Here is a 21946-nt window from a genome sequence, read left to right as displayed (position 1 = left end):
TGATCAGTCAAGGACATACAACCAAACATAGATACAGTCATGTCTGCAACAGCGCATTACGATTTACCCGCGTCCGTTCAATTATTAGCAGGACTTTTTGACTTCCAAATGTCTCTCGCCTTCAAACTCGTCTCTTCCTTGAATTGCTTCTTTGAGATAAGTCTGCCGGCAAGTCTGGCTTGATAAAGCCAGATTGCTTCGCTCTTCGCTAGTCGTTTAACTCTAACAACCATGAAGTCCAACCGTTGCCGGAGGTGGCTGCTGAATTGATATTTAGCGGATATTGTATGTTTCTAGGACAAAGGAAACAGAGTTAGTGGTGATATCACAAAGATTCACATGTCGTCACCAAAACCATGCTCACTTCCACGTCACACCAAGGGCACCACATGAGCCTAGAGTGTGTCACCGCCGTGAGCAGATACTATTTCGATTTTTTGCTAGGTCCGCATGTATGACCATCGATAATCCGCTAGCACACTGCACATTGTCCTCATATTGTCCCATGCCGAATTTGTAGCGCAATGCTCTTGACAGAGACCGAATACAATCCCACGCCGGTGAAACAGGACAAAGAGGCCATGAAATATCGTCAACCCTGACCGCTCTGGGCCACTCATGCCTCCTTCTTTTGTTGACTACCAGCACCCTTACGCTCAAGAATACTCTCGCGGTCCTTGTCCAGCTTCAACTTAGTTATCTGAACCTTTGACGGGGCAATGCCGAGGGGTACTGATTGGCCGTTTGACTTTTCGCGGGAGACTCTCTCGACGTGAATAACCCACTTCAGACGGTAAACGGAGGTGACTTTGCCTTCGCGACCCTTGTTGGTTCCTCGGGTGATAACAATCTCGTCGTCCTTGCGGATAGGAATTGAGCGGACCTAGAGACTGGGTATTAGCGTCTTAGTTCGCATCATACCTACTTACAGAACGCGGTGTATCAGATTATGTGAGAAGGAATTCGTACATTGTACTTCTCCCTCAGTTCCTTGCTCAATGGTGCGCTCATAATTGTGCGGCGGACACTGGAGGGAGCACCGAAGTGCGCCTTGCGCGCCTTTCTCCGCGAGGAGTGCACAGCTGTAGAGCTTAGTATTGAGACATTCTAGGGACCTTTAAACGCATACCGGTATTGATTTTCGTCATGACGGAGGATGAGGCTGTGGTTAGTTGAGTCGGGCGGGGAGGTGTCGTTGTCGCTGGGCGTCAAAATTGTAGCTTGTGTGTCCGTGATCTCCAAATCTGCTAAGCGAGCCCTTTACCGCGCTAATGAATCTTAGTCATGATCGTAAGTGGCCATCACGACCATCAACCAAGAACACGAGATCCCATTAATTACGCGTGAATGAACTTTTGGTCCATTTACACAGCACTTCGAAATCTGCTATTCAGACCCGCAACTCTTATGTAGGACTACCTCCGACTAACGGTCCTGGCTCGATACATGCTGGCAAAATTAACCATTCCACGTCGCGCCGCAGCGACTAATCGAAGTTGACATCCTGGTCCTTCTTGAATACGCGACAAGATGGGCTCAAACGAATACTATGCTCCGGCAAATTATTACGGACAGAACAGCCAGTCAAATGGTCAACAGTCCTTCGCAGGGTACGAGTCTCAGTCCTCGACAACCCCATACAATCAGAATTTCTCAACGGAGTACCACGCTCCAGCTCAGCATCCAAATCAGGGTCAGGGCCAGGATCGAAACCGTGCCAGTGTATATGCCACTACACATCAATCGCACAATGCCTCGGGGTGGAATGGAAGCTATGAAGGAGCGCAAGACGGTCGAGCTGCTGAAGCGCTGCGCAATCTGAGCAACACAGCCTACAACAACGGGGGCGCCTTAAGCAGTCCCGGCATGCAAGCAGCGACAACGGCAGCACATCGATATACTGCAAACTCACAGCAGACTACCAACAATCGCACTACGACTCCTCCCGCGGCGTATGTGAATCGTCCCTCGCGACCTGCGAGCACTGCAGGACAGACCCAATCGAGTGCACGATACGGCCTTCCTATGCCAGCGTCTGTGGCCTTCCCATCACAAACGACATACACGACAGCAGGTCCGCAAACCCGTACAGAAGCTCCCGCTTCATATGCTAGACCTACGTCTCATGCAAGGGACCCCAGCAACGCCTCCAGGTCCGACCACAATAGTAATACCACTCAAACTCCAAGTCGTGGCAGCCCAAAATATCAGCATCCGACTCCTAATAGCGTCACTGGTACTTACGGGTCAACGACGACAAGCACTGTTGATCCCATCCAGGTGTATGACCCTTGGCCCGAAATCCAAAGAAAGCAGGAAGCTGCACGCGCGGCTAAGGCCGCCGAAGATGCCATCCGAGCGGAAGCTGCACGCAGAGCAGAGCAGGAGAATGCACGCAAGGCCGAGGAGGAGAGGGCACGGTTGGCTGAAGAGCAGCGGATCCGGGCTGAGCAAGAGAGTGCACTGAGAGCCGAAGAAGCTCAGAGACAGGCAGAGGCGCTTAAAGCGAAACAAAAAGAAGACGAAAAGAAAGTTAAAGACGAAGAGCGTAAAAGGAAACGGGCAGAGAGCAAGAAGAAAAGAGATGAAGCCAAGGCTGCTGCGGCCGCGTCAAACAGCCCTGCTGTTCAGAATGTCGAGCCAGTGGAAACTGCTGAAGAAGCAGAAATCCGCGCATTGATGGCAAAGATGCGTCAATACAACACGAAGAACCCAACTCTGCTAGCTAAGATTTGGGAAGAAGAACGCAAGGCGCAAGGTACTTCATCACAGTCTCCAACGGTGCAACACAAACCGACACCCGTGGCACAGGCTACAACGCAGTCAGTACCCATCAAACCTACCAAGGGTCAGACAAACGGCGTAAAGGCGACTCCAACTCCACAAAGTATGGCACCTGCAGTTCAGCCACCCGGGCCCGCCGTCTCCGCCTCGCGTGCTCCATCTGCCAGGCCCGCCCCGAAGTCATCAGCAGGGGCTCTCTGGCCCCCTGAAAAGAGAGAAGCCCTCGCAGCCGCTGCGGCAAGATGGCTGAACAGCCAACCTGCAAATGTCGACAAGATCGTCTCAGCTAAAGAGATTTGCGACAAGCTTGACAAGAATCCAACCTACATCGAGCTCTGTGAATGGTTTGAATCTCGCGCAATTAAGCTTGACCGAGCTTCGTTTGCGCGACATCTTTTGGAAGCAGTTCCAGATGTTAATTCGGCATATCGACAGCACAGACAACGTGACGCGCCTAAGAGATCTCCTTCGACCACTACACCTCTCAACGGAGCGCCGACATCATTGCCTGCAGCCACAAGTAGTTCCACGATACTCCCTACTACGATCTATCCCGGACCCTCAGTCGCTTACGAAAGTCCAAGCTATGCTAAATCACCCTACACAGCGTCCGGTCCTCGAAATGACGGTGCATCTACTATGTCCAATTACCCAGATATTCCCGCTGGCGGCTCCACTACCCCTTACTTCACGCCAGACCTGCCCGTTGCTTCCAGTTATGACTCCGATAATGCTCCGCCTGTCGACGATATAGGATCTGCTCTGACAGTACCAAAGCCGGTTATGAGCCAGCCGAAGAGCAAAGAGGAAGCTGCGCGAAAACGTAACTTCAGCGATCTAATCGACCTAACAGCAATTTCCGATGAAGACGACCCCCTCCCTCCGAAACGAATTAACACGGGGACGGTTTCATACACTTCACAGGCGCCTGTCGCAAACTCGCAAATACCACCGAAGTATGATGTGTCTGCGACAGAGACAACATTTCAATGGCAGCAGCCGAATACGAGCCAGCCAGCAACGAACGCAGTTCGATTCGGGTCCGGCGCCGTCGCACCTGCTCCCTCGAAGGATGACTTGAGCCAACTAGATGTTGTCAAGCCATTTGATCGGAAGAATGCACTTCGAAGATCAACTTATAATTCTAAGACCATCGCTCGTGACGTATTGCTGGCAACTGGACGTCATCCAGATATGCGTCCTCTTAATGCGCATCTAGACATTCTCAAGACCACCTTCAGATACGTCGACAATTTCTCTGACCTCAGCACCTTCCGATGGGGGCTTGTAGACCCAGGAGAGCCGCCGAAAGAGATGCTGATGAATACGTTGGACGGTGACTTGGCTGATGACGAAGACGACGATTCGGATGATGAGGAACGTAGACAGCTGGCTCGACCGAGAATGGCGCTTCAACAAGCGGTTATCACTGGTGGAAACTCAGTCACGTCTATGACGATGGTTCCAAGTACACCCACATTTCATAAGATCCCAAAACGAAGGGGCCGTCCGCCTTTGCACGGTCGTTCAGGCACCACACGGCCTTATGGATTTGGAGACGGCGAGCCTCAACCACAGTCTGCGCCCGTGGGATCTGCACGCGAACATCGACCTTCAGGTTACGGTGATCGCAGACTACCTTCCTCACAATCTGGGCCAAGTCAAACCCCATCATCTAATCCCTCAGGTGGTGTTTATAGCGCCCCTGGCAAAGGGACTGGATATGCAGCCTTTCAGCAATTTGCAGCAGATGGCACGCCTATCAAAAGGAAAGGTCGACCTGTGGGTTGGCGCAAAGCCATTCATGGCTCTGCCGCCGCTCAATCGCATACAAGCTACCCGACTCGCGGAGGTAGGCCACCCAGTACCCTACGTAATGCGACGACTGTGAACGAACGGACGGCTACTACCGAACCATCTAACGGTCAGAAACGTTCCCCGGAGAGGTCATTTAGCGTGTTCAAATGTGGCTGGAAAGACTGTGTAGCTGAACTCCACAACCTTAATACTCTTCGGAAGCACGTGTTCAAAGTCCACCGCAAGTTTTCCACGACTGGTGGTCTTGACTGTTTGTGGTCAGGATGTGGTAGAGATGTCAAAGAACGCGACGAGAATGGCCATGAGAGATCCACCAGGAAGCCTCTCTGGTTCTCTTTAGAGGAACAATGGAAAGCGCACATCGAGTTACAACATTTACAGAGCATTGCATGGACACAGGGTGATGGACCAGCTAGTGGGTTATCTGGTAAGGCACTATGATATATTCTACAGCAGGAACTAATCTTATTCGATAGATGCACATGACTCTGAGATGTCAGAAGCTTATATGTCAGACAGTCGTGGGCGACGGGTAACACCTAGGATCACCTCAGCCTCTGGACAGCCATCCTCTCAGGGACAGACTACCGACCAGCCCAGGAAGCCTGGCCGTCCACCGAAGAAGCCAGTGGAGGAAGAAGCAAGAGAGGCACAGAGGGATCTTGAGAATCGCAAACGCTCGTTTGGTCCAGGCGTTGACCAGGGCGGATCGCGACTCGCAACTGACAAGCGACGGATGGGCTTCATTGACGATGAACATATCGAAGAGGTTGTAGATGCAGAAGATTGACGGAATTCAAGGGCTCGGGGGGATCGTGAACGATAGATTAGAAGGTGTTATCGTAGTGGGCGTATTTCTTCGTATTCTAATAATGCCCAGTTGAGATGAGTGACATTTGCGTAAAGTTGTGATACATATACTTTTGCAGGCGGCTTCGCGTACGAAGTTTTGATGACTTTCTGCCAGCCCATTCATGTGGTCCATCGAGCTACTGCTCTTGCAACGTGTCATGTCCCATAAAATACTGAACTCCAGAACGCCATGCGATGCTGTATCGTACTCCGCTCATGCCTTTATCTTGTTTGCGGGCGCAGGTATTGTGTCCGCTTTCCGTTCGCTTGTGAGTGGTTCAGAGTCTTTGGCGTTGACTTCAAGAAAATGGTATAGAACGATCATGACCATGGCTGCGCTCCCGAGAAAAACGGCGAGCGAGTACAGCGAGGTGTCAGATATCATCGCGAATATGAGGTGTGAAGCTTTCGCAGCTACACTTGACCGGAGTTCGATTTCTAGAGGCGCATAAGCATTTAAAAGCACGTCAAAGGGCTCCCATGACAGAGGACATACATGGCGGAGACTTTACGAGTCCGAGAAGGATACAATTATTGGTATGTTGTTGACTTCAATTGCTCGACGAGGCCTGCCCGAAATGCGGCCATATGAGCGACGTGGATGAACCGTAGATATCTGACTAAGCGCCAGTGACCCACGCGTAAAACACTAAAACACCCCACTCAAAGCCCACCACCGGCGGCGAACGTCATTTCCGTTATGCACTTTTCCTTGACCGACACCGCTTACAACGACACTGTATTCCCCCTATTCCTGAGAACTCGCACGCGCGCACCAACTTCATCCACGCTCTCTAGGCCCAATCACGTCACAGAGAACATCTGGATCGTTTCCGGTCGTCTTGCAGCCTACTCACGCGAGCTCATACGAAATATCAATTGGCCGCAAACTTTTGAAACATGGCGCCTAAAGGCCAGAATCAGGAGAAGGCCAAGAAGGTGCAGGTGGATAAGACCTTTGGCATGAAAAACAAGAAGGGTGGTGCAGCTCAAAAAGAGATAAACCGTATCAAGAGTCAAGTTGCGGACGCGAAGACGCCGGATCAGAAGAAAAAGGAGGCCGAGAAGGCGGCGCGTGAGAGGGAGAAGAAGGCAGCAGAGGATGCGAAGAGAGAAGTGGCAGAACTATTCAAACCTGTACAGACTCAGAAAGTTCCATTCGGCGTGGACCCAAAGACAATATTATGTCAATTTTATAAGAAGGGTCACTGCGAGAAGGGTATGTTGGTATTGGAAATTTGACACACTTTCATTGTAGGTATGCACTAACTTGAAGACCAGGTAAGCGCTGTAAGTTTTCACATGACCTCGCTATTGAGCGAAAAGGCGAGAAAAAGTCGCTATATACAGACACTCGTCAGGAGGAAGAGGATGAGGAGAAAAAGAAGGATGATATGGCCACCTGGGACGAAGAGAAACTGCGGAACGTCGTTCTGTCCAAGCATGGGAACCCCAAAACGACGACTGAAAAGGTCTGCAAGTTCTTTATCGAGGCTGTGGAGAACGGCAAATATGGTTGGTTTTGGACGTGTCCGAATGGTGGCGACAAGTGCATGTACAAGCATTCACTACCACCTGGGTGAGTATTCTTCCAACTATCGTCAACTTACGATCTAATGGGTACCAGGTTCGTACTAAAGACGAAGGAGCAACGTGCTGCTGAGAAGGCTCTAATGGACAAGTCGCCAATGGCCACTCTCACGCTCGAGGACTTCCTAGAGTCTGAACGACATAAGCTTACTGGTACCTTGACACCTGTCACAGAAGAGTCGTTCGCCGTGTGGAAGAAGAATCGTCTCGACAAGAAGGCCGCCGAGGAGCAGGCCGCCGCGATGAAGGAGGCAACGGGCAGAGCCTTGTTCGAGCGTGGTGATTGGGACGCCAGTGGGGATGAAGATGACGATGATAATGAGAACACAGGTGCTTGGAACCTTGAGGCGCTTCGAAGAGAGACTGAGGCAGCCAGAGCGAAGAAGGAGGAGGAGCGCTTGGCGAGAGAAATGGGAGTCAGTATTGAAGAGTACCAGGAGATCAATGGCACCACCGAAGAAGGGGGTGCAAGCGTCAACGAGGGAAGTTTGCAAGGCGGTAGCGTTAGCGGTGGTGATGGTGGTGGCGGTGGCGGCGACGGCAGTTCATGAATCATCATCGAGTACATGTCTTGCTTGGTGCTCATAGGAGTTTTGGTGACGCCTCATTTGGCAGCATGCCGCTCAGGGGCACAATTGCATCTTAGCGAGTGGTTCAAAAGCGATCTTTGGGGATGACAGATACGTCTAGAATGGCGATGAGGAATGTACCAATGGCTTTGATAAGCCTCGTATATGTCTATCATTTTTCTATGATGATCTTTTAGTAGGTCGCTGGCTGGACGGAGATGCGACCACCATCAGGCATCTGAACAACACCGTTCTGATACGCACCACTTCTACCAACCAAGAACAACGCCAGTGAAGCTATGTCCTCATAGGACCCTTGCCTACCCGCTGGGATCATCTCCGGTGGGAACGATTTATCAGTTATGGATGCCGTCATCTCACTAGGAAAGAACCCTGGCGCAATAACATTACTCCTGATTCCCCAAGGCGCGAGTAAGGTAGTAAGCATTTTAGCAACATGTGTCGCACCCGCCTTCGAACTAGAGTACGCTAGTCCATCAGTGATATTTCGGTTGAACGATACGATCGATGTTACGCTGATAATCTGTGCCGTCCTCGGATCGGACCCATCAACACCCTCCGCAAGCCCATTGATCTCTCGTGACCGCGCCCGCTGAGCAACCTTCCTCCCACTCTCCCAGCCCTTCCTTCGATTTGCTGCGTCTAGCAATGGCAAAAAAGCCGCAGACACACCCACGATCGCGGTTGTGTTTGTGGCGAATGTCGGCTCCCATTTATCCCAATCCCTGAGGAGGATGCCAGAGAGGTCCTCGATGGTCTCGGCTTTGTGGACGTCGAGGTGATTAGGCCCAATGATGCCGGCGTTGTTGATGAGTACATCGACATGGTCGGACTCCTTCCTGACGACTTCAACGGCGGTACGAATACTGTCTATGGATGTGACATCGCATTGCAGTGGCGTGACGTTGTGGTATTGGCAAGCAGCGTCCTGCAGAAGATCAAGACGGCGGCCAAGGATGTAGACACGCTTTGCACCACTGTGTGCTAGGGCGGATGCGATTGCTAGACCGATTCCTGGGAAGTTTTAGAGACGTGCTATCCGGGGAGATGAGGGCGCATACCTACCTGTGCCTCCACCGGTCACGACAATGACTTCGTCTTTGGCGGAGAATTGGGTGGAAACGTCAAGTGGTTTGGTGGTGTCCATGTTGAGTGATCTGTCACAGAGGTCTGACTCCTTGTGTGTAGACTACACTATCTCTTTCTTGTTTGAGAAGATATGCTTATCGACTGACGATAGCGATGATTAGTGGGTGTAGTTCACTGATAATAGTGGTCATTGAGCGTGATTGAATTGATAGAAATGACGATGCCCCACCAATCCATCCCCTCCATCTCTTGCATAAGCACCTGCCAATCACATCTTGAGCTGCGTTTTCGTGGAACAGCGCGTTGTAAAAGTCGTGGATAGTTCTCTTTTTAGTCAAGATCCACATCAAGGAAATCCTGTACTACGTTTAAGTTAACCAATAATCTATAGATATTCCAAGATAAATGAGCATACTATACATCTAGATAATAGAGCTGGGAGAGATGGTTAGGTTTTGTGAGTTTCGCTCCAGTGATTCACGACTTTTGAGAGCTTCTGTTTCGTGAAAGTTTAGCTTCGCTTCAGACAGGGCAAAGATGCATTTATCAAGCTAATAACACGTACAACTCTTTGTATCAAAGACATAGTACAATGACTCAGGCTAGATTCTGTGTTATACCACGACGGGTGATTATATCACCCAGCGAGGACAGAGGGTGTCATCACCTCGAGAATCGATTGATGCCAGGTGAAGGTGGTTAAGGAGAATCATGACTCAACTTGATACCTAGTAACACAATCTATGTAGACAGCTCCAAGCAGATGGCTACCTATCCTGGGAGGCAGGGACTACAAGGTGAAGCTACTGTACTTTGGGGCAGCAGCATACCACACTTTCCGAAGCAAAAGAAGGGAAGAGCGGCCTACCTTAAAAAGCTGCACTTAAGCACTGCTTCACCTTCCCTTGATACCTCTGTAACCTCTGTCTTCATTACCGTTTCTGTTTTTTTGCTTCTTGATCAGTACTCCTATCCTGGCCAAAACGTTCCTTTTCTGATCTGTCTCCCTCACTTGTACATCAAAGCTCAAGCTTTACGATGGTCTACAACATAGTATTTGAGGTTGATGGTGGCTGTCGTCGCAACGGTGCTCAACAGCCTGTCGGTGCTGCCGCTGCCATCGAGAAGGGGCCATCAGGTAGAACCAAGATACACACCGAGCGACTCGAACGTGGAGAGTCCCTCCCAGAGCCTACCAGCTCCCGTGCAGAGCTCACTGCTATCAACCTTGCCCTCAAGCAAGCTTTGCAAAAGCATGACGAGTTGCGATCCTCTCCCAAGCTCAATGTTGAGATCCGCTCAGACTCCAAATACGCTATCGGTTGTATGAAAGAATGGAATGATAACTAGAAGAGCAATGGCTGGAAGACTTCCTCGGGGAAATTAGTTGCAAATCAGGATCTGATCAAAGAGACCTGTGGCCTTGATGAGCAAATACGCGAGAGAGGAGATGTGAACTACGAATGGATTCCTCGTGCATTTAACCGACAAGCAGATTTGGCTTGCAATAGGGAATTGGACGAACAAGAAGCCGAGATGGAGGAATGGGATCAACAGGGAGCTGAGATGGAGGAATGGGATCAACAGGAAGCCGAGATGGAGGAATGGGATGAACATGAAGCCGAGATGGAGGAATGGGATGGATAGGAAATCGAGAAGGAAAACATATTTAGTGAGCCCTTGCATGAGCCCCTTATGCGATGTTGCTAACCCCTTTTAGAAGACGAATACTACAGCTACATGAGTCCCTCACCAACGAACAATGGATGCAGCTTCAGAGGAGTAGCTAATTCCATCGACTTACCAGATAACATAGAATTAAAAGTCAGCCTTAATGGCCTCTAGGATTATGAATGACTAGCCAGTGTAGTCTTTATATACTTGCCGCATAGGATTTACTCACAACTGACCGTACTAGCTTATGGATCAGCATCATGTTGCCCTCTTGATGATGAAGTCATATGCGAGTATCTGTTTCACTGTTACTTATTACACTGTCAATTGCAGCTGTTGTCAGAGAATACAATGCTAATGACCGTCACTGTGAATGGTGGTCTTGAGCAAGGATATATAAGTCAGAAACACTGGAAGGTCGTTGAAACATATGTATTGTGGGACTGTGATGAATGGAGATCATATTGGGCCAAATACCAGGTGTGTTGCCCGCCTTGAGTTTTGTTCCTCCACCTTTGCGCCTAGTCCCAAAGTTACTGGTGATCTCTAAGGGATAGATGGTCATGCATCAGAGCCAACGTCTACAGAGAGGCATGTAATGCAGTACACTTCCTCCATAGAGTAGGAAAAGACAGGAAGACATGAATAATGCACACGAGAATACGTGCTAGAGAGCAGGGGATCTTGCCATGCCCAGCAGACGACATGACGAGATGATTGTTGCCAGCAATACTTTCACTCAGTCTCCACATCTGATCTATCAAAACCTGACTACCTCATGTATGACCTATATCGATCATAATGATATGCAAGGAGTATCTGCCACTGATACCGATTATTAAACAGCTCATTATTCATTCTCTAACCAGCCTATTGCGCCAGTTTAGTTCCGCTTTGAATCAGACTTTCCACTTATTCAACCCGACCTATAAGTGAAAACCCAGACACAGCAGCCAGCACTCTACATCTAGCTATCATAATCATAATCATCATCATCACTCACAAAAAACAGAGTCCCTCGTTTCATCCCGGAAAAGTAGTGTCCACCCCCACCATGTATTCACTTTCATGCCCTTCCCAATCCAGCCTAGCGCCCCATTCATAAACAAAACAAAAGCCAAAAATGGCAAAACTGCCGGACCCGGGGGAATTGAACCCGGGATCTCAGGCAGAAACCATACCGCTTGGGACTAGCGTTGGTTTTTTGAGCGAGAATATGTGCGCGTTGGAGGCAGTTAAGCCATCAGTGCTGCTGACTGAAAGTTTCTAACTTTTTTGAAAATATATAATGATTAAAGTTGGAAAAAAAAATTGTGGTTAGCGTTGCTTATCTCCGATCAATCTCTTCACAAGTAGTAAAGCTTGCTTTCTTCTGGTTCACCAACCACCCAACCATGCGCCCATTTTCCTGTCAGCTCGGCTTCGTTTTCTTAAGGAAACAAAATCTCTGGCCTGACCTTCGGCTGGGATATGGGTGGCAGAGCCAAATCCATGAGGGAGAGTTGTGTCTAGTTCTTGAAATTTGTGGGGGTGACGTACAAATTGCTCTGCTGTGCAGAGTTGTCTTGATTATTCCTCTCAATCAAGGCAGTAGAACGAGTTCGCATTCTGTGTGGATAAACTGGAAGCCGCTTAGGCTTAGAATGGGATGTATGTGACAAAATCTTGCCATAGTTTGAGCAATAGGCACATCAACATTCCTACGTACTGTATATTTTAACAGGATTGCTACTTTGGCTATATTTTACTACACAAGATTTGAACCAAGATCAGACAGACCTCTCCTAAACATGGTAGAATGTCTAGTCGACATCAGCCGGATTCAAGACTTGCATTTGCTAGGAACCCACGATTCGGTAACTATATAATTAAAATCGTGACATTTTCACCAAGTACAGTCACTTTAGTGTTCACACACCCGTATGAGCGGCCTCATGAGGCTATAACATGTCATTGCATACGTGGAGCTCTTTGATAATGTTGTATTGAGCTCTACTATAGCTGGCAGGTTTATCTTACACAAAGAAAGGCAAGCAAAGGTGAGCTGCGATCGGTGTAGGAACGATGCCAACCTAGGTTTCGCAATGCGATGTTGCAGATACAAGATGTGCAGTAAGATGTAAAGAAAAGTGCTAGGTGCTTGGTGCTTGATGGTACAAAGGAAGATGTTCGCATGTGTAAGAGTTGCAAGAAAAGGTACTACTCTCGGTGTGGTAACCATGGCGGTGAAAATGAAATGGGGAATGCGTTCTAGATAAAAAGTGTCAACTACCATGCCATGTTTTAAGAGGTCCAGCTTGGCCTTGTGGGTCGATCTAGTGTTGAAGAGATACCGGTTTGTAAAGTCATAGTAATGATGCAATGATAGGTCGTCGTCGATAGCTCCGCCAAGAGAATTCTTGACATAACGTGTAGCATGTCGCGCAATGGAAGTTGTTGAAACAGAGAAAACCGCTTCCCCAGGACTAGTAGCGATGATACAGCGTTCGATGGAGGTCAGTAATGAATAGAGTCAGCCAAAGACCCAAGAGCCGTGGTACGGATGTATGGTTTGATCAGCGCTGGAATTGAAGTATTTGTGATTGTCAATGTCCGATCTCGAAGGAAAGTTCGTGGCAGGAGGTACGAAAGTGGTGAAGAAACCACTCAATCAGTAGCATTCTCCTGTTGATAGCGATCTATCTCTTCTTTCTCTCTGTTCTTGAGGTCGCCGAACCGCTTGCGCCAATTTTCTCTCCAGCGCCTTTTATCTTGAGTGCTCATGTGCGCAGGGTCATCTCCAGGCTTTTGCTCATCTTCGGCAGTTTTCTTGCTTCGGTTCCCTCGGACCTGCTTTGCTACACTGTTCGCAATCTGCTCGAGCTTGGCTTTCGCAGGAGACTCGCCCTTCTTTGGTGAATTGCCGTTGGATCTGGTCCCGGTAGTCTTGGAAGCTGGGGGGGAACTGGGTCCAGAGTCCGTGACAACATCGACCATGTCATCGAGTGCACCATCACATTGAGAAATACGACTGGGATCACCCTTTCGAGGACTATGATGCGGCACGTGCTGGCCTGGCGCCCTCATAGGAGGGTAGTAGCGTTGGCTGGACACAGGTGGAGCAACCTGCGAAGGAAAACTCGCTGGAAAGGCTCTCGAGCTCTGTGAGTCAATGGTGTAGCTCGGCTGAACACTGCGCGAGAGACTCATCATTGGAGAACTTGATGCCGCACGCTGATCGAAGATTATATGCTCCGCGCCTTGAGTAGCAGAAGTGCCTATTGGAGCTGGAACTTGTCGCCGGGCTTGAAAGTCCTTCGGAAACCCATCGGTCTTAGTAGGGCTCCAGATGTTAGAGCCGGGACGAGTGACAAAGCCAACGTCCACAGAAGGTCTTGCCCCAAGACCAGGAGGACAGTGAGGATGGTCAGGGGCATGCGGTCTTCTAGTAGGAACGGCGATGCCATTCGCAGTCAATTCAAGAGCCACGACATTAGCAGGTGATCTTGAAGAAAGAGTAGTGGAGCTCGTATGGAACACTTCCGTAAACTTTCCTGGATTTCCAGGTTGGCTTCTCTGAGACTTCTGCCAGTCTTGTAGGCCCCGACAATACCCGGCGACAAAGTCCTCGTCTGCACCGTCTGGAAGACAGCTTCGATTCATACCCGCACCGTAGCCCCTTAGCCAAGAGTCCGAGTTGAGCTTTGTGGGCTGTGGCTTGTGCACTGGCAATGTAGACAAGTCCTGACCAGATCTTATGCTTCCGAAGGTTTTAGCATCTAAGCTTGAAGTCACAAATGTATGTGCATGTTCGGTGGTTGTCAGTGTCTGCTTCAATGTGTCGGCACTGGACATGGAGTATCTATCGTAGCTTTTACTTAGATCACCATTGTGAGACGATCCCCGGGCGTCCGCTGGAGAAACAGGAGGAGCCGCAGGATGAGAATTCTCGTCATTCGGACTTCGAAACTGGCTTTCGGCAAAGTCCATCAAGAACTTCTTCTCCGGTGTAGCTGGCGCCCCCTCAATATTTCCGAGTTTCAGAGGACTTCCTGACTTGCTCGCAGCGCCACTAGGAGTCTTGTTCGAGTGTTCGTGAGTATTGACCGGGAAGAAATCGGCCGTCTGGACGCTGGCGGCACTAGACTTGTGCTTAACAGTCTTTCCAGAGGCGCTCTTGTGTCCTTCCACGTTGCCATGGTGATCAGACTGGTCGAACAACCAGGGATGTTGAGCCTCGATGGCTTCATGACGACTTGGGGACGGTATTGGTGAGGGAGAGGGAGGCACGAAGATGCCAGGTGATCGCGGCTCTGGTGTCTTGACTCGAGAATTGGGTTCGTACGTCGGACTCGTAGGATTGAGTGCAGACTTAGACTGCTGTCCAGTTGACTTCTTGGAACCGTCACGAGGATCTTTGATCTCAACTGCATGTGACCGACGTGGGCCATTTGACCGCCACGGAGAAGGTGGCTGACCGCTGTTGTGTGTTAAGATGCCGTTCGATGAAGTAGATTGGGAAGGAGGATTTGCTACAGCAAAGGTTCCACTCCCGTTGGCTGTGGACAGCGGAGCGCCCAGAGTGGTTGGTACTGAGGCCTGGTTCGTGACAGGCGCCTGGAGCTCAAGCTGAGGATGGTAACCAAACGATTGGTAGTAGGCAGACATATCCATTTGGGTGGGCTGCGAGACAGGCGATGGTCCCAGGGCAGTGTTGCCCAGACCTGACAAGGTGGAAAGCTGTAAGTGCGCATTCGGTGGCTGGGAGTGACCGGTTGATAGGGAGCTGGGGAGCGGTTGAGGGTTCGCGTCGATGGCATTTCCGCCGTCAGAGCTACCAGCGCGCAGAGCCTTGAGCAGCTTGCGAATAATGTCAAGGACAGTAATGAAGGTCCGCTTCGTCTTCACGACTTCTTGTCGCCATTGCGGTCCCCTTGGATCAGACTGCACAACTTCAAGGCGCTCAAGCTCCTTCAGCTGACTCTCCAGCTTACTGTACTCATCTTCAAGTATCTTGATCTTCGTAGCGAGGTTAATGCCTGGATCAGAGGCCACCTGTTGACTTGGTACGGCAGATGGCATTGGCGGAATTCCAGAATGCATAGGAATCGCCTGAGCAAGTGGAGACAGATTGACAGGAGGAACAGGTGCAAGAAAGCCATTAGTGAGCTGTGGCATATACTGATCACCCATCGCCATGGCAGTCATCGTTGGGAACTGAGGTGAGGGCAGCACTCCGTTGTTCTCGTAGACAGGTAGTGCTAGGGGAACAAGTTGTCCGTTGACGAGCTGGCAAATGTGGTTGTTGACAACGTACAAGGGCGAATGACCCGCGAAGGGAAAGACAGAGCCGTTGATGCTGTTGTTGTGATTGGCAAAGAGCTGTGGAGCCGAAGTTGCGCGGCTAGTCGCTTGAGACTTTGCGTTGTTGAAGGGAAATCGAGGACTGCTTAGCGGCGGCAGGTCAATAGGCACAACCCGGCCACCAGCCGTGACTCGCATACCAGGGGGACTACCGTGCTCCTTGATCATGCGCTCGACAGTCTTTCGTTTAAACGAAGGAGAGGGTGAAGGTTTCTTGTTGTTACCGTTGGCTGTGCCTGCAGAGGGACGCATGCGATTACCCATCAGCTGCGAGCCTATCACTCCGGCAGAGGCTGAAGGACGCAGAACATGCTCTGCAGTACGTGGTGTCAGCCTTCTCCAACAAAAATCTTCTGGGTTCTCCTCCCATTCGTCTTCCTCATCCGGTGATGGTGTAACAGGATAGTGATTGTAATGCCACTTTTCTACAGGCACGAACGGTCGGGCGGTGGGATTCATGAGGATAGAACTGGCTTTAAAGCTAAGGAAGGTAATGATACGATGTATTCAAGGAGTAGGATTGACTGTATAAGATGGAGAGAGGGTGGTTTGAGAAGAATGAGCCAAGAAAGAGGAGCGAAGCTGAGGATCAAGTGGACGTGAGGAATAACCATGCATGGTCAGTGGAAAGAAAGAAAGCGCACCAAGAGCGTGAGCTGATTGGACGTGGCAACCGTGCATGACCAGTAGCGTGTAGGGGACGAATATCGTGAACTGTGCATGCTTGCTTACCCTTAATTGCATCTTCATCACCGAACTTCTCGATAAATGAAACAGCAGACTCCGATGCCGAATCTCTGAGAGCCAAGAGCTCTTCGACTTTGTATGCTGTCATCCTCCGTCTTTTGCTTTCGTGTCGTATTCAAACACGTCGACTGGGTACAGTGCTGTCAGGGGTGGCAGTTGAGTATGTGGGGTGGTATAGAGATCGTTGATGAGAATGTCTAACCCGAATATCAGAACGTCACTAAGCATAATCTCTCTGCATGCACATTCGGAGTGGTTGCCAGAAAGAAGCAGATGGGCACACATACCAGTGGAGTCCTGATGCTAGTCAGAGTCTGATCTATCCAAGCGATTGAGACACTGTGTGGGTGTGGAATAAAGAAACGGAATGTGGAGCAAAAGTGATCGAATGTGATGCATGGAGGAGGAAAAAGAGGTTGATGAGGGTGAAGAAGAAGCCATATATGACGAGCTTCACGATGCGGCAGTTGCGAAGCGGCGACATGACTGGCATGGGTTGATAACTTTGGAAGCGGTAGGGACTACAAGAAGAGAAGGAGGTCTAGGAGAAGTCTGGTAGGCATCATGGCCGGCGTCTGGTCCCTTCCAACCACCAGGTAGGGCATATGCTGCTCTCCTTCCCGCGAGGGCGTAAACCGAAAGGAAACGATGGGATGCACGGCGAGGTACATGTCCCTGAACCGACATACTGGCACACGGCGGCAACTTATGAGAGAAGAGGGGACTTGGAAGGAGAACGTAGACTCAGAGAAGGAGCATGGTGCAAACCAAAGAGAGCGAAAGCCATCAAAATCCCATCAAAAAGAGGTGACATACATAGGTCGCAACAGCTTTGGAAGAGTCTGGGCACAAACCTTGAAATACAAGATTTGAAGATGCTACCACTCTATATCTGCAACACTTAGGTTGCTTGTGGATGCAATCATGTTTGGCATTTTGAGGCAACGCCTTTCGCTATGCAAAGTAGACTCGACCAAGACCCCTTTGCTTTTCTACAAAGACCATACCTGGGCAATTGCCCTGTACAAGCTCTTCATCGCCGAGAATTTCTCGTTACGGGAGGTGCCGGTTCAAACGCGTCGTCGTCGTCATCGTCGGATATCTCATCGTCACTCTAGTCAAGGAACTCAGCTTCAAAGTTCAAGAGGTGGTTGCATGTGGAAAAACACTTACTGGCTCGACCGCCCTTCCTCGGGTGTTAGCCTGCATCTTTTGACTTCGCACCGCAGATTGAGAGAAATCCAATTTAGTCTGTCTAGCAGACGCTGTTGCTGCAGCTCGTGCTGTCGGCTTCTTCACTGGCGACTTTGCTCGTGCACTTCCAAGAGCCTTGGACGGAGGTCTTCTCGCAGTGGTAGTCTTTGAAGATACAAAGAGCCCCTGGCTTTCATCACCATCATCATCATTCTCGTCGTCGTCGTCAATCATAATTACGTCATCATCTTCCTCCTCCGATTCCTCTTGGACGATCTTCTTCTTCCCTCTAGCTGGTGCAGCTTTAGCAGGCGCCTTGGCAGAATTCCTTTTCGCAGTGATGGTTTTCCGAGTTGTGCCTGTACCTAAAGCTTTACCTGCCCGGCCTCGTGCGCGCCCACGAGTCGTCGCAGCTCTGCGTTCTTCATCGTCATCTTCGTCACCATTACCACTCTCTCTATCTGAGATAATGAGTGCTCCTGGTTGCTCTTCCCAATCACCATCCATATCACTATCCCAATTTGGCGGCTTCGGCTTGTATTTGCGCTTCCCTTTGTTTGCCCGAACTTGTCCAGTAGCAAACATCTCCTCTAGTTGCACACGGTAACTTTCCATAGCGTCATTTATCTCAGTCTCGTCAATATCATCCTTGTCCAACAGATGCTTGACTTGGCTTGCTAGACTGCTGTTCACGAAAATCTCCATCGCATGTCTGTCATCTTTATCGACGAATTGACTGACTGCATCGCCGAAGGTGTTCTGAGGTAGAATCGTGAGTGACTGTGCAGTCAAAAATTCGCGTACTAGCTTCTCAACTTTGACTGAATCAAGCGCTAATTGGTCCATGATATGCTCTTCTGGGAGCTCGGGGGCATCCCTGGCTTTTCGCGAAGCTGTCTTTTTTCTGTGGAATTGGACCACATCATTGACGTTGGCCACCTTCCCTACGAATCTGTTCGAGAACCTTTGTGGATTCTCACAGTCGAACTTACCACCTTCTGGGGCCGTGTATTCTACGCGAAGGCGTATCAGTGGGAGTGGGGCTTCAACGCTCGGGTCATTTTGAGCCTCATTCCATTCAGTCTTGGCTTGCGCAATCATCTTGTCAACGATCCCTATCAGATGTTGCGTAACCTTAGTCCTGTTGTCGTCCTGTCTCCATACATCTCTCAGGGCGCGCTCGTTCTGTAGGACGACATCTTTCATGATGAACGGTCGAACTGACTTTAGCTGAATGGGCTCGCTCTTGAATTGTTTCCCAGTGACACTGAGAATCGCAATGTGCTTAGTGTCAGTCTCTCCTGGGGAAAGAGATGTGGCTACAGAAGAACCTGGCTGCATTACGTGGAACGACATTTCAGGATTGTAGCGTGGATCTATCAGACATTGGTGCTCGTGCCCCCATATTACAAGGTCCATGAATTCGGGCAAAAAGTTCTCGGGGAGATAGCTGGTCTCTGTATGAGCAGCGCTGCAAATCTTTAGCATTGCATCTCTTCGACACAGATCTGTGGGCTTACTGGTTCTGATGCACGCTCATCAGATTGAACCATTCATCTTTTGCTGTACTTGGCTGGAAGAACTTGACCTTACCGTCTCTGAATGTGCGAAACAATCTCTCATCGCGAACGTTGCTCATTCCGTACAGCGCAAGTTTCGTGCGGCCTTTCTGAAGCAGGACTGGCTTGATGGCGATATTATCGGATTCGGGTGTTCGGCCATAGTAGTTCAACAGACCGGACATCTGAAGAATATCCAGAGCCGCTAAATGATTCTCACCGGAAGGATCATCGTGATTACCATGTATGGAAAAAACCGGTATCGCGACGTTGATGTCCGGATCTTCGTAGTTAACATGATTAAACTCTCTGACCACATTCAGTTCACGCTTCTCCTTGAACCAGGAGGGGGCTCACCCTTGAAAGTTCTCACTTGCATCACTTAACATCTCGACCTCACACGGTTTCTCGCCAAAGCAATTCATTCGTAGGCTTCTCATGACTTCATACATAGCTTTTCTGCTCGGTTTGTTCTCATGGAATAGGTCTCCCGCGAGAAGAACCATGTCGACATCACGTTCTTTGGCAAGGCACATGATCTCATCGAAACTCCTCCAGCTGTCGGATCCACGGATGGGATCGCGCTCATTATAGCCAACGTGATTGTCTGTAGCAACCAGAATTCGTATTGTATCTGCATCTGTACCTCAGATTAATGACATGCCCTGACATGACAGCTGCTATTCTTGTCTACCTATTGGAGGAGGCATGTTGAAGATTGAATGCTGAGCGCGGCTTGTTCGCGTAAGAACGAACCTTTGCGGCTCGGAGAAAGAGAATCGTTATGCCATACTACAACTAGCAGATGTTTGCACTCACAGCAGGCTGGAACGCGAAATGCGAATGAGCTCAGACCTCAGACGCGTTTGCCTCGTGTTCACGTGATGCTCCAACCAAATGGTCTGTGCTGTAAAGTAGACAGGAACCTCGAATTTACTAGCATCACACCCGTGCCTTCCTCCGCATCGACAATATGCGCGCGACACAGGTCCTATCGAAAGGGCGATCAGCCTGGAAAGGTAAGTTCACCCTTATGCTTTTAGGTCTAGAGACAAGGTGTTTGACCATATCGAATTTTCAGTGCCGAATATTGTCGCCCTCCCTATCGTTCGACCAAAAGCTGGGGAAAAGCTTCAGCCAATCCGGACGCAAGCACGCTCAGCAACCATATTACCAAACTTCGTCGGACTGCGCTTCCAAATTCATAATGGCCTGGTATACCACGAACTGACGGTGACGGAGGATATGGTGGGACACAAACTGGGCGAATTCTCGCCGTACGTCTTGACCCAAGCGCTGATACTGTACTAGGAGTATCAGGTACTCAAGCGATTATGCTAACAGCTATACAGGACAAGGAAACGTTTCTCGTATAAAAGGACGGCCAACAAGTGAATGACAATCGCGATTATAGAGGCTTTGCATTTCACCATCCGGCGTTCGATATCATATACACAGGCGTTAGTACGGACGTATATCTTCTGTATTAACATGGTGTAAAACATGTAAACATTTGCATCATAGATTTGATATACATCAGAAACAAGAAGCGACAGAGCATCCCAGTCCGAAGAAACACCAAAGCGCCATCCTGTGTAGAGCATCCTTTGTGATCTACAAGAAGATTCCCAAACTCCCCGTTTCCATGCGATTTCCCTGATGATGCTGTAGCGACTGCCATCTCTCTCCGCTTCGGTGATTAGAGTTTGTCGCTGGACACTTTTTCACCTGTAGAATTCGCTCCTTTTCACGTTCACTCCGTATTCGCCCGCAGCCATCCCAAGGTCTTCCATTGTAAGCACAGTTCGCCCCTGCCCAGCTCCGCCTTGTCCACCGCCTCCAAAACCAGGTCTTTGTACGCCAAGTGCAGCTCCTTTTGATCCTTCTTTTGACGCAGCTGCTGCACCTGCTGCAGGACCTCCCGCTGCTCCGGGTACACCAGGTGCTAGACCCATAGCATTGGCACTGCTTGTATTCGACGACCGAATGCGAGAATACTGGTACGCGTCGGCCGCGATATCCGCGATGAACTTCTGTGTCGCAAGTGCAAGGAGGCGCGCAAGATGTGGCGATGTCTGGGGTGGCGGTGGTAAGCCAGCGATGGACAGATAATAATTCGTTACTGCGTCAGGTATCTGTTCAACGTTTAGCCCACGTCTCCGTATTGTCTATGTCAAGTCGGTGCGCATGAATCCACCACGTACGATAGGGGCATAGTCGTCCATCTTGCTCATAAATTCTCTCAACGTGGCATCTTTCTTTGCAGGTATTCGCGGCTCGATGTTCGCCGGGGCGATTGTGGCATCCATGTCATTTGCGCCGTCTAGGTTCATGGAGTCAGGTTGAGGATTTGGATTGATGTTCTCTTCGATCGACGCATCAATTTCCTCCTCTTTGACTTCTGCCTTCACGTGGGGGTCAACTTGAGACCCGCTTGGATCTGCCATAATGTGTTGAATTAAGCGCAAGTCAAGGCGGGTCGGTACTGGAGGCGCAAAGGTGAGCTCGGCTTAACGAAATGCATACGCGATGCGGAGAACCTTAGACGGAGACGGAAAGGTCAGGGTTCAATTAACAACACGTGGGATCCTGAGCCAGGCGGCATAACCTCGGGTATATCAAAGGTTGGCTAGTATCAGTATCATTTTTGGTAACCTGTTGAACTGCAAGCCTGCGACTGATAATCAAGCGATTATAGCACCTATC

At 49.8% G+C, this 21946-nt stretch overlaps 10 protein-coding genes across 10 annotated transcripts; 5 read left to right on the top strand and 5 right to left on the bottom strand.

The window, feature by feature from the left end:
- Positions 1-275: 275 nt before the first annotated feature.
- On the bottom strand, positions 276-1191 carry EJ05DRAFT_472866 (ribosomal protein L24). The gene is made up of 3 exons (XM_033743269.1): positions 1130-1191; positions 970-1082; positions 276-883 (listed from the first exon to the last, which is right to left on the bottom strand). The coding sequence occupies exons 1-3, from the start codon at positions 1146-1148 to the stop codon at positions 617-619; spliced, it is 399 nt and encodes a 132-aa protein (XP_033604367.1). The 5' UTR covers positions 1149-1191; the 3' UTR covers positions 276-616.
- Positions 1190-5493, top strand: EJ05DRAFT_472865 (uncharacterized protein). Its single transcript, XM_033743268.1, has 3 exons — positions 1190-1227; positions 1283-5029; positions 5079-5493. Exons 2-3 carry the CDS (start codon positions 1531-1533, stop codon positions 5390-5392), a joined length of 3813 nt encoding a protein of 1270 aa, XP_033604366.1. The 5' UTR covers positions 1190-1227; positions 1283-1530; the 3' UTR covers positions 5393-5493.
- EJ05DRAFT_189165 (uncharacterized protein) lies at positions 5485-6085 on the top strand. The gene has a single exon (XM_033739668.1). The coding sequence runs from the start codon at positions 5577-5579 to the stop codon at positions 5904-5906; it is 330 nt and encodes a 109-aa protein (XP_033604365.1). The 5' UTR covers positions 5485-5576; the 3' UTR covers positions 5907-6085.
- Positions 6086-6354: 269 nt separating this feature from the next.
- EJ05DRAFT_496801 (uncharacterized protein) lies at positions 6355-7595 on the top strand (the record flags this gene model as incomplete). Its single annotated transcript, XM_033746452.1, has 3 exons — positions 6355-6673; positions 6736-7033; positions 7082-7595. The coding sequence occupies 3 exons, from the start codon at positions 6355-6357 to the stop codon at positions 7593-7595; spliced, it is 1131 nt and encodes a 376-aa protein (XP_033604364.1).
- Positions 7596-7806: 211 nt separating this feature from the next.
- EJ05DRAFT_491488 (NAD(P)-binding protein) lies at positions 7807-8781 on the bottom strand (the record flags this gene model as incomplete). Its single annotated transcript, XM_033745984.1, has 2 exons — positions 7807-8648; positions 8700-8781. 2 exons carry the CDS (start codon positions 8779-8781, stop codon positions 7807-7809), a joined length of 924 nt encoding a protein of 307 aa, XP_033604363.1.
- Positions 8782-9761: 980 nt separating this feature from the next.
- On the top strand, positions 9762-10370 carry EJ05DRAFT_496799 (uncharacterized protein; the record flags this gene model as incomplete). The annotated part of the gene is made up of 2 exons (XM_033746451.1): positions 9762-10047; positions 10111-10370. The coding sequence occupies 2 exons, from the start codon at positions 9762-9764 to the stop codon at positions 10368-10370; spliced, it is 546 nt and encodes a 181-aa protein (XP_033604362.1).
- Positions 10371-13043: 2673 nt separating this feature from the next.
- On the bottom strand, positions 13044-16199 carry EJ05DRAFT_496798 (uncharacterized protein; the record flags this gene model as incomplete). The annotated part of the gene is made up of 1 exon (XM_033746450.1): positions 13044-16199. The coding sequence occupies one exon, from the start codon at positions 16197-16199 to the stop codon at positions 13044-13046; it is 3156 nt and encodes a 1051-aa protein (XP_033604361.1).
- Positions 16200-17456: 1257 nt separating this feature from the next.
- Positions 17457-20063, bottom strand: EJ05DRAFT_188848 (DNA repair exonuclease). Its single transcript, XM_033739664.1, has 5 exons — positions 19935-20063; positions 19598-19880; positions 19202-19549; positions 17661-19152; positions 17457-17601 (listed from the first exon to the last, which is right to left on the bottom strand). Exons 1-5 carry the CDS (start codon positions 19948-19950, stop codon positions 17521-17523), a joined length of 2220 nt encoding a protein of 739 aa, XP_033604360.1. The 5' UTR covers positions 19951-20063; the 3' UTR covers positions 17457-17520.
- A 117-nt stretch (positions 20064-20180) lies between these two features.
- Positions 20181-20864, top strand: EJ05DRAFT_460716 (ribosomal protein S19/S15). Its single transcript, XM_033742618.1, has 3 exons — positions 20181-20259; positions 20322-20517; positions 20593-20864. The coding sequence occupies exons 1-3, from the start codon at positions 20214-20216 to the stop codon at positions 20633-20635; spliced, it is 285 nt and encodes a 94-aa protein (XP_033604359.1). The 5' UTR covers positions 20181-20213; the 3' UTR covers positions 20636-20864.
- Positions 20705-21789, bottom strand: EJ05DRAFT_507522 (transcription initiation factor IID, TAF10 subunit). Its single transcript, XM_033747929.1, has 2 exons — positions 21445-21789; positions 20705-21375 (listed from the first exon to the last, which is right to left on the bottom strand). The coding sequence occupies exons 1-2, from the start codon at positions 21685-21687 to the stop codon at positions 20965-20967; spliced, it is 654 nt and encodes a 217-aa protein (XP_033604358.1). The 5' UTR covers positions 21688-21789; the 3' UTR covers positions 20705-20964.
- Between the last annotated feature and the right edge of the window lie 157 nt (positions 21790-21946).

Source organism: Pseudovirgaria hyperparasitica (assembly GCF_010093815.1).
Source record: "Pseudovirgaria hyperparasitica strain CBS 121739 unplaced genomic scaffold EJ05scaffold_2, whole genome shotgun sequence".
Taxonomy (NCBI): domain Eukaryota; kingdom Fungi; phylum Ascomycota; class Dothideomycetes; order Acrospermales; family Acrospermaceae; genus Pseudovirgaria; species Pseudovirgaria hyperparasitica.
The sequence above is the reverse complement of the archived record's forward strand: the minus strand, read 5'-3'. Positions and strand labels throughout refer to the sequence as shown.

Bases quoted from the DNA above. Each gene is read 5' to 3' on its own strand.
- EJ05DRAFT_460716 (XM_033742618.1), top strand. From the start codon at position 20,214: ATGCGCGCGACACAGGTCCTATCGAAAGGGCGATCAGCCTGGAAAG. The intron at 20,260-20,321 runs GTAAGTTCACCC...TCGAATTTTCAG, and splicing joins AGGGCGATCAGCCTGGAAAG to TGCCGAATATTGTCGCCCTC. The intron at 20,518-20,592 runs GTACGTCTTGAC...ACAGCTATACAG, and splicing joins AAACTGGGCGAATTCTCGCC to GACAAGGAAACGTTTCTCGT.
- EJ05DRAFT_472866 (XM_033743269.1), bottom strand. The intron at 884-969 runs GTACGAATTCCT...CCCAGTCTCTAG, and splicing joins AACTGAGGGAGAAGTACAAT to GTCCGCTCAATTCCTATCCG.
- EJ05DRAFT_189165 (XM_033739668.1), top strand. From the start codon at position 5,577: ATGTGGTCCATCGAGCTACTGCTCTTGCAACGTGTCATGTCCCATAAA.
- EJ05DRAFT_188848 (XM_033739664.1), bottom strand. The intron at 19,153-19,201 runs GTAAGCCCACAG...AAAGATTTGCAG, and splicing joins ATGAGCGTGCATCAGAACCA to CGCTGCTCATACAGAGACCA. The intron at 17,602-17,660 runs GTAAGTGTTTTT...TTCCTTGACTAG, and splicing joins GAGGAAGGGCGGTCGAGCCA to AGTGACGATGAGATATCCGA.
- EJ05DRAFT_507522 (XM_033747929.1), bottom strand. From the start codon at position 21,687: ATGGCAGATCCAAGCGGGTCTCAAGTTGACCCCCACGTGAAGGCAGAA. The intron at 21,376-21,444 runs GTACGTGGTGGA...AACGTTGAACAG, and splicing joins TGGACGACTATGCCCCTATC to ATACCTGACGCAGTAACGAA.
- EJ05DRAFT_472865 (XM_033743268.1), top strand. From the start codon at position 1,531: ATGGGCTCAAACGAATACTATGCTCCGGCAAATTATTACGGACAGAAC. The intron at 5,030-5,078 runs GTAAGGCACTAT...CTTATTCGATAG, and splicing joins ACCAGCTAGTGGGTTATCTG to ATGCACATGACTCTGAGATG.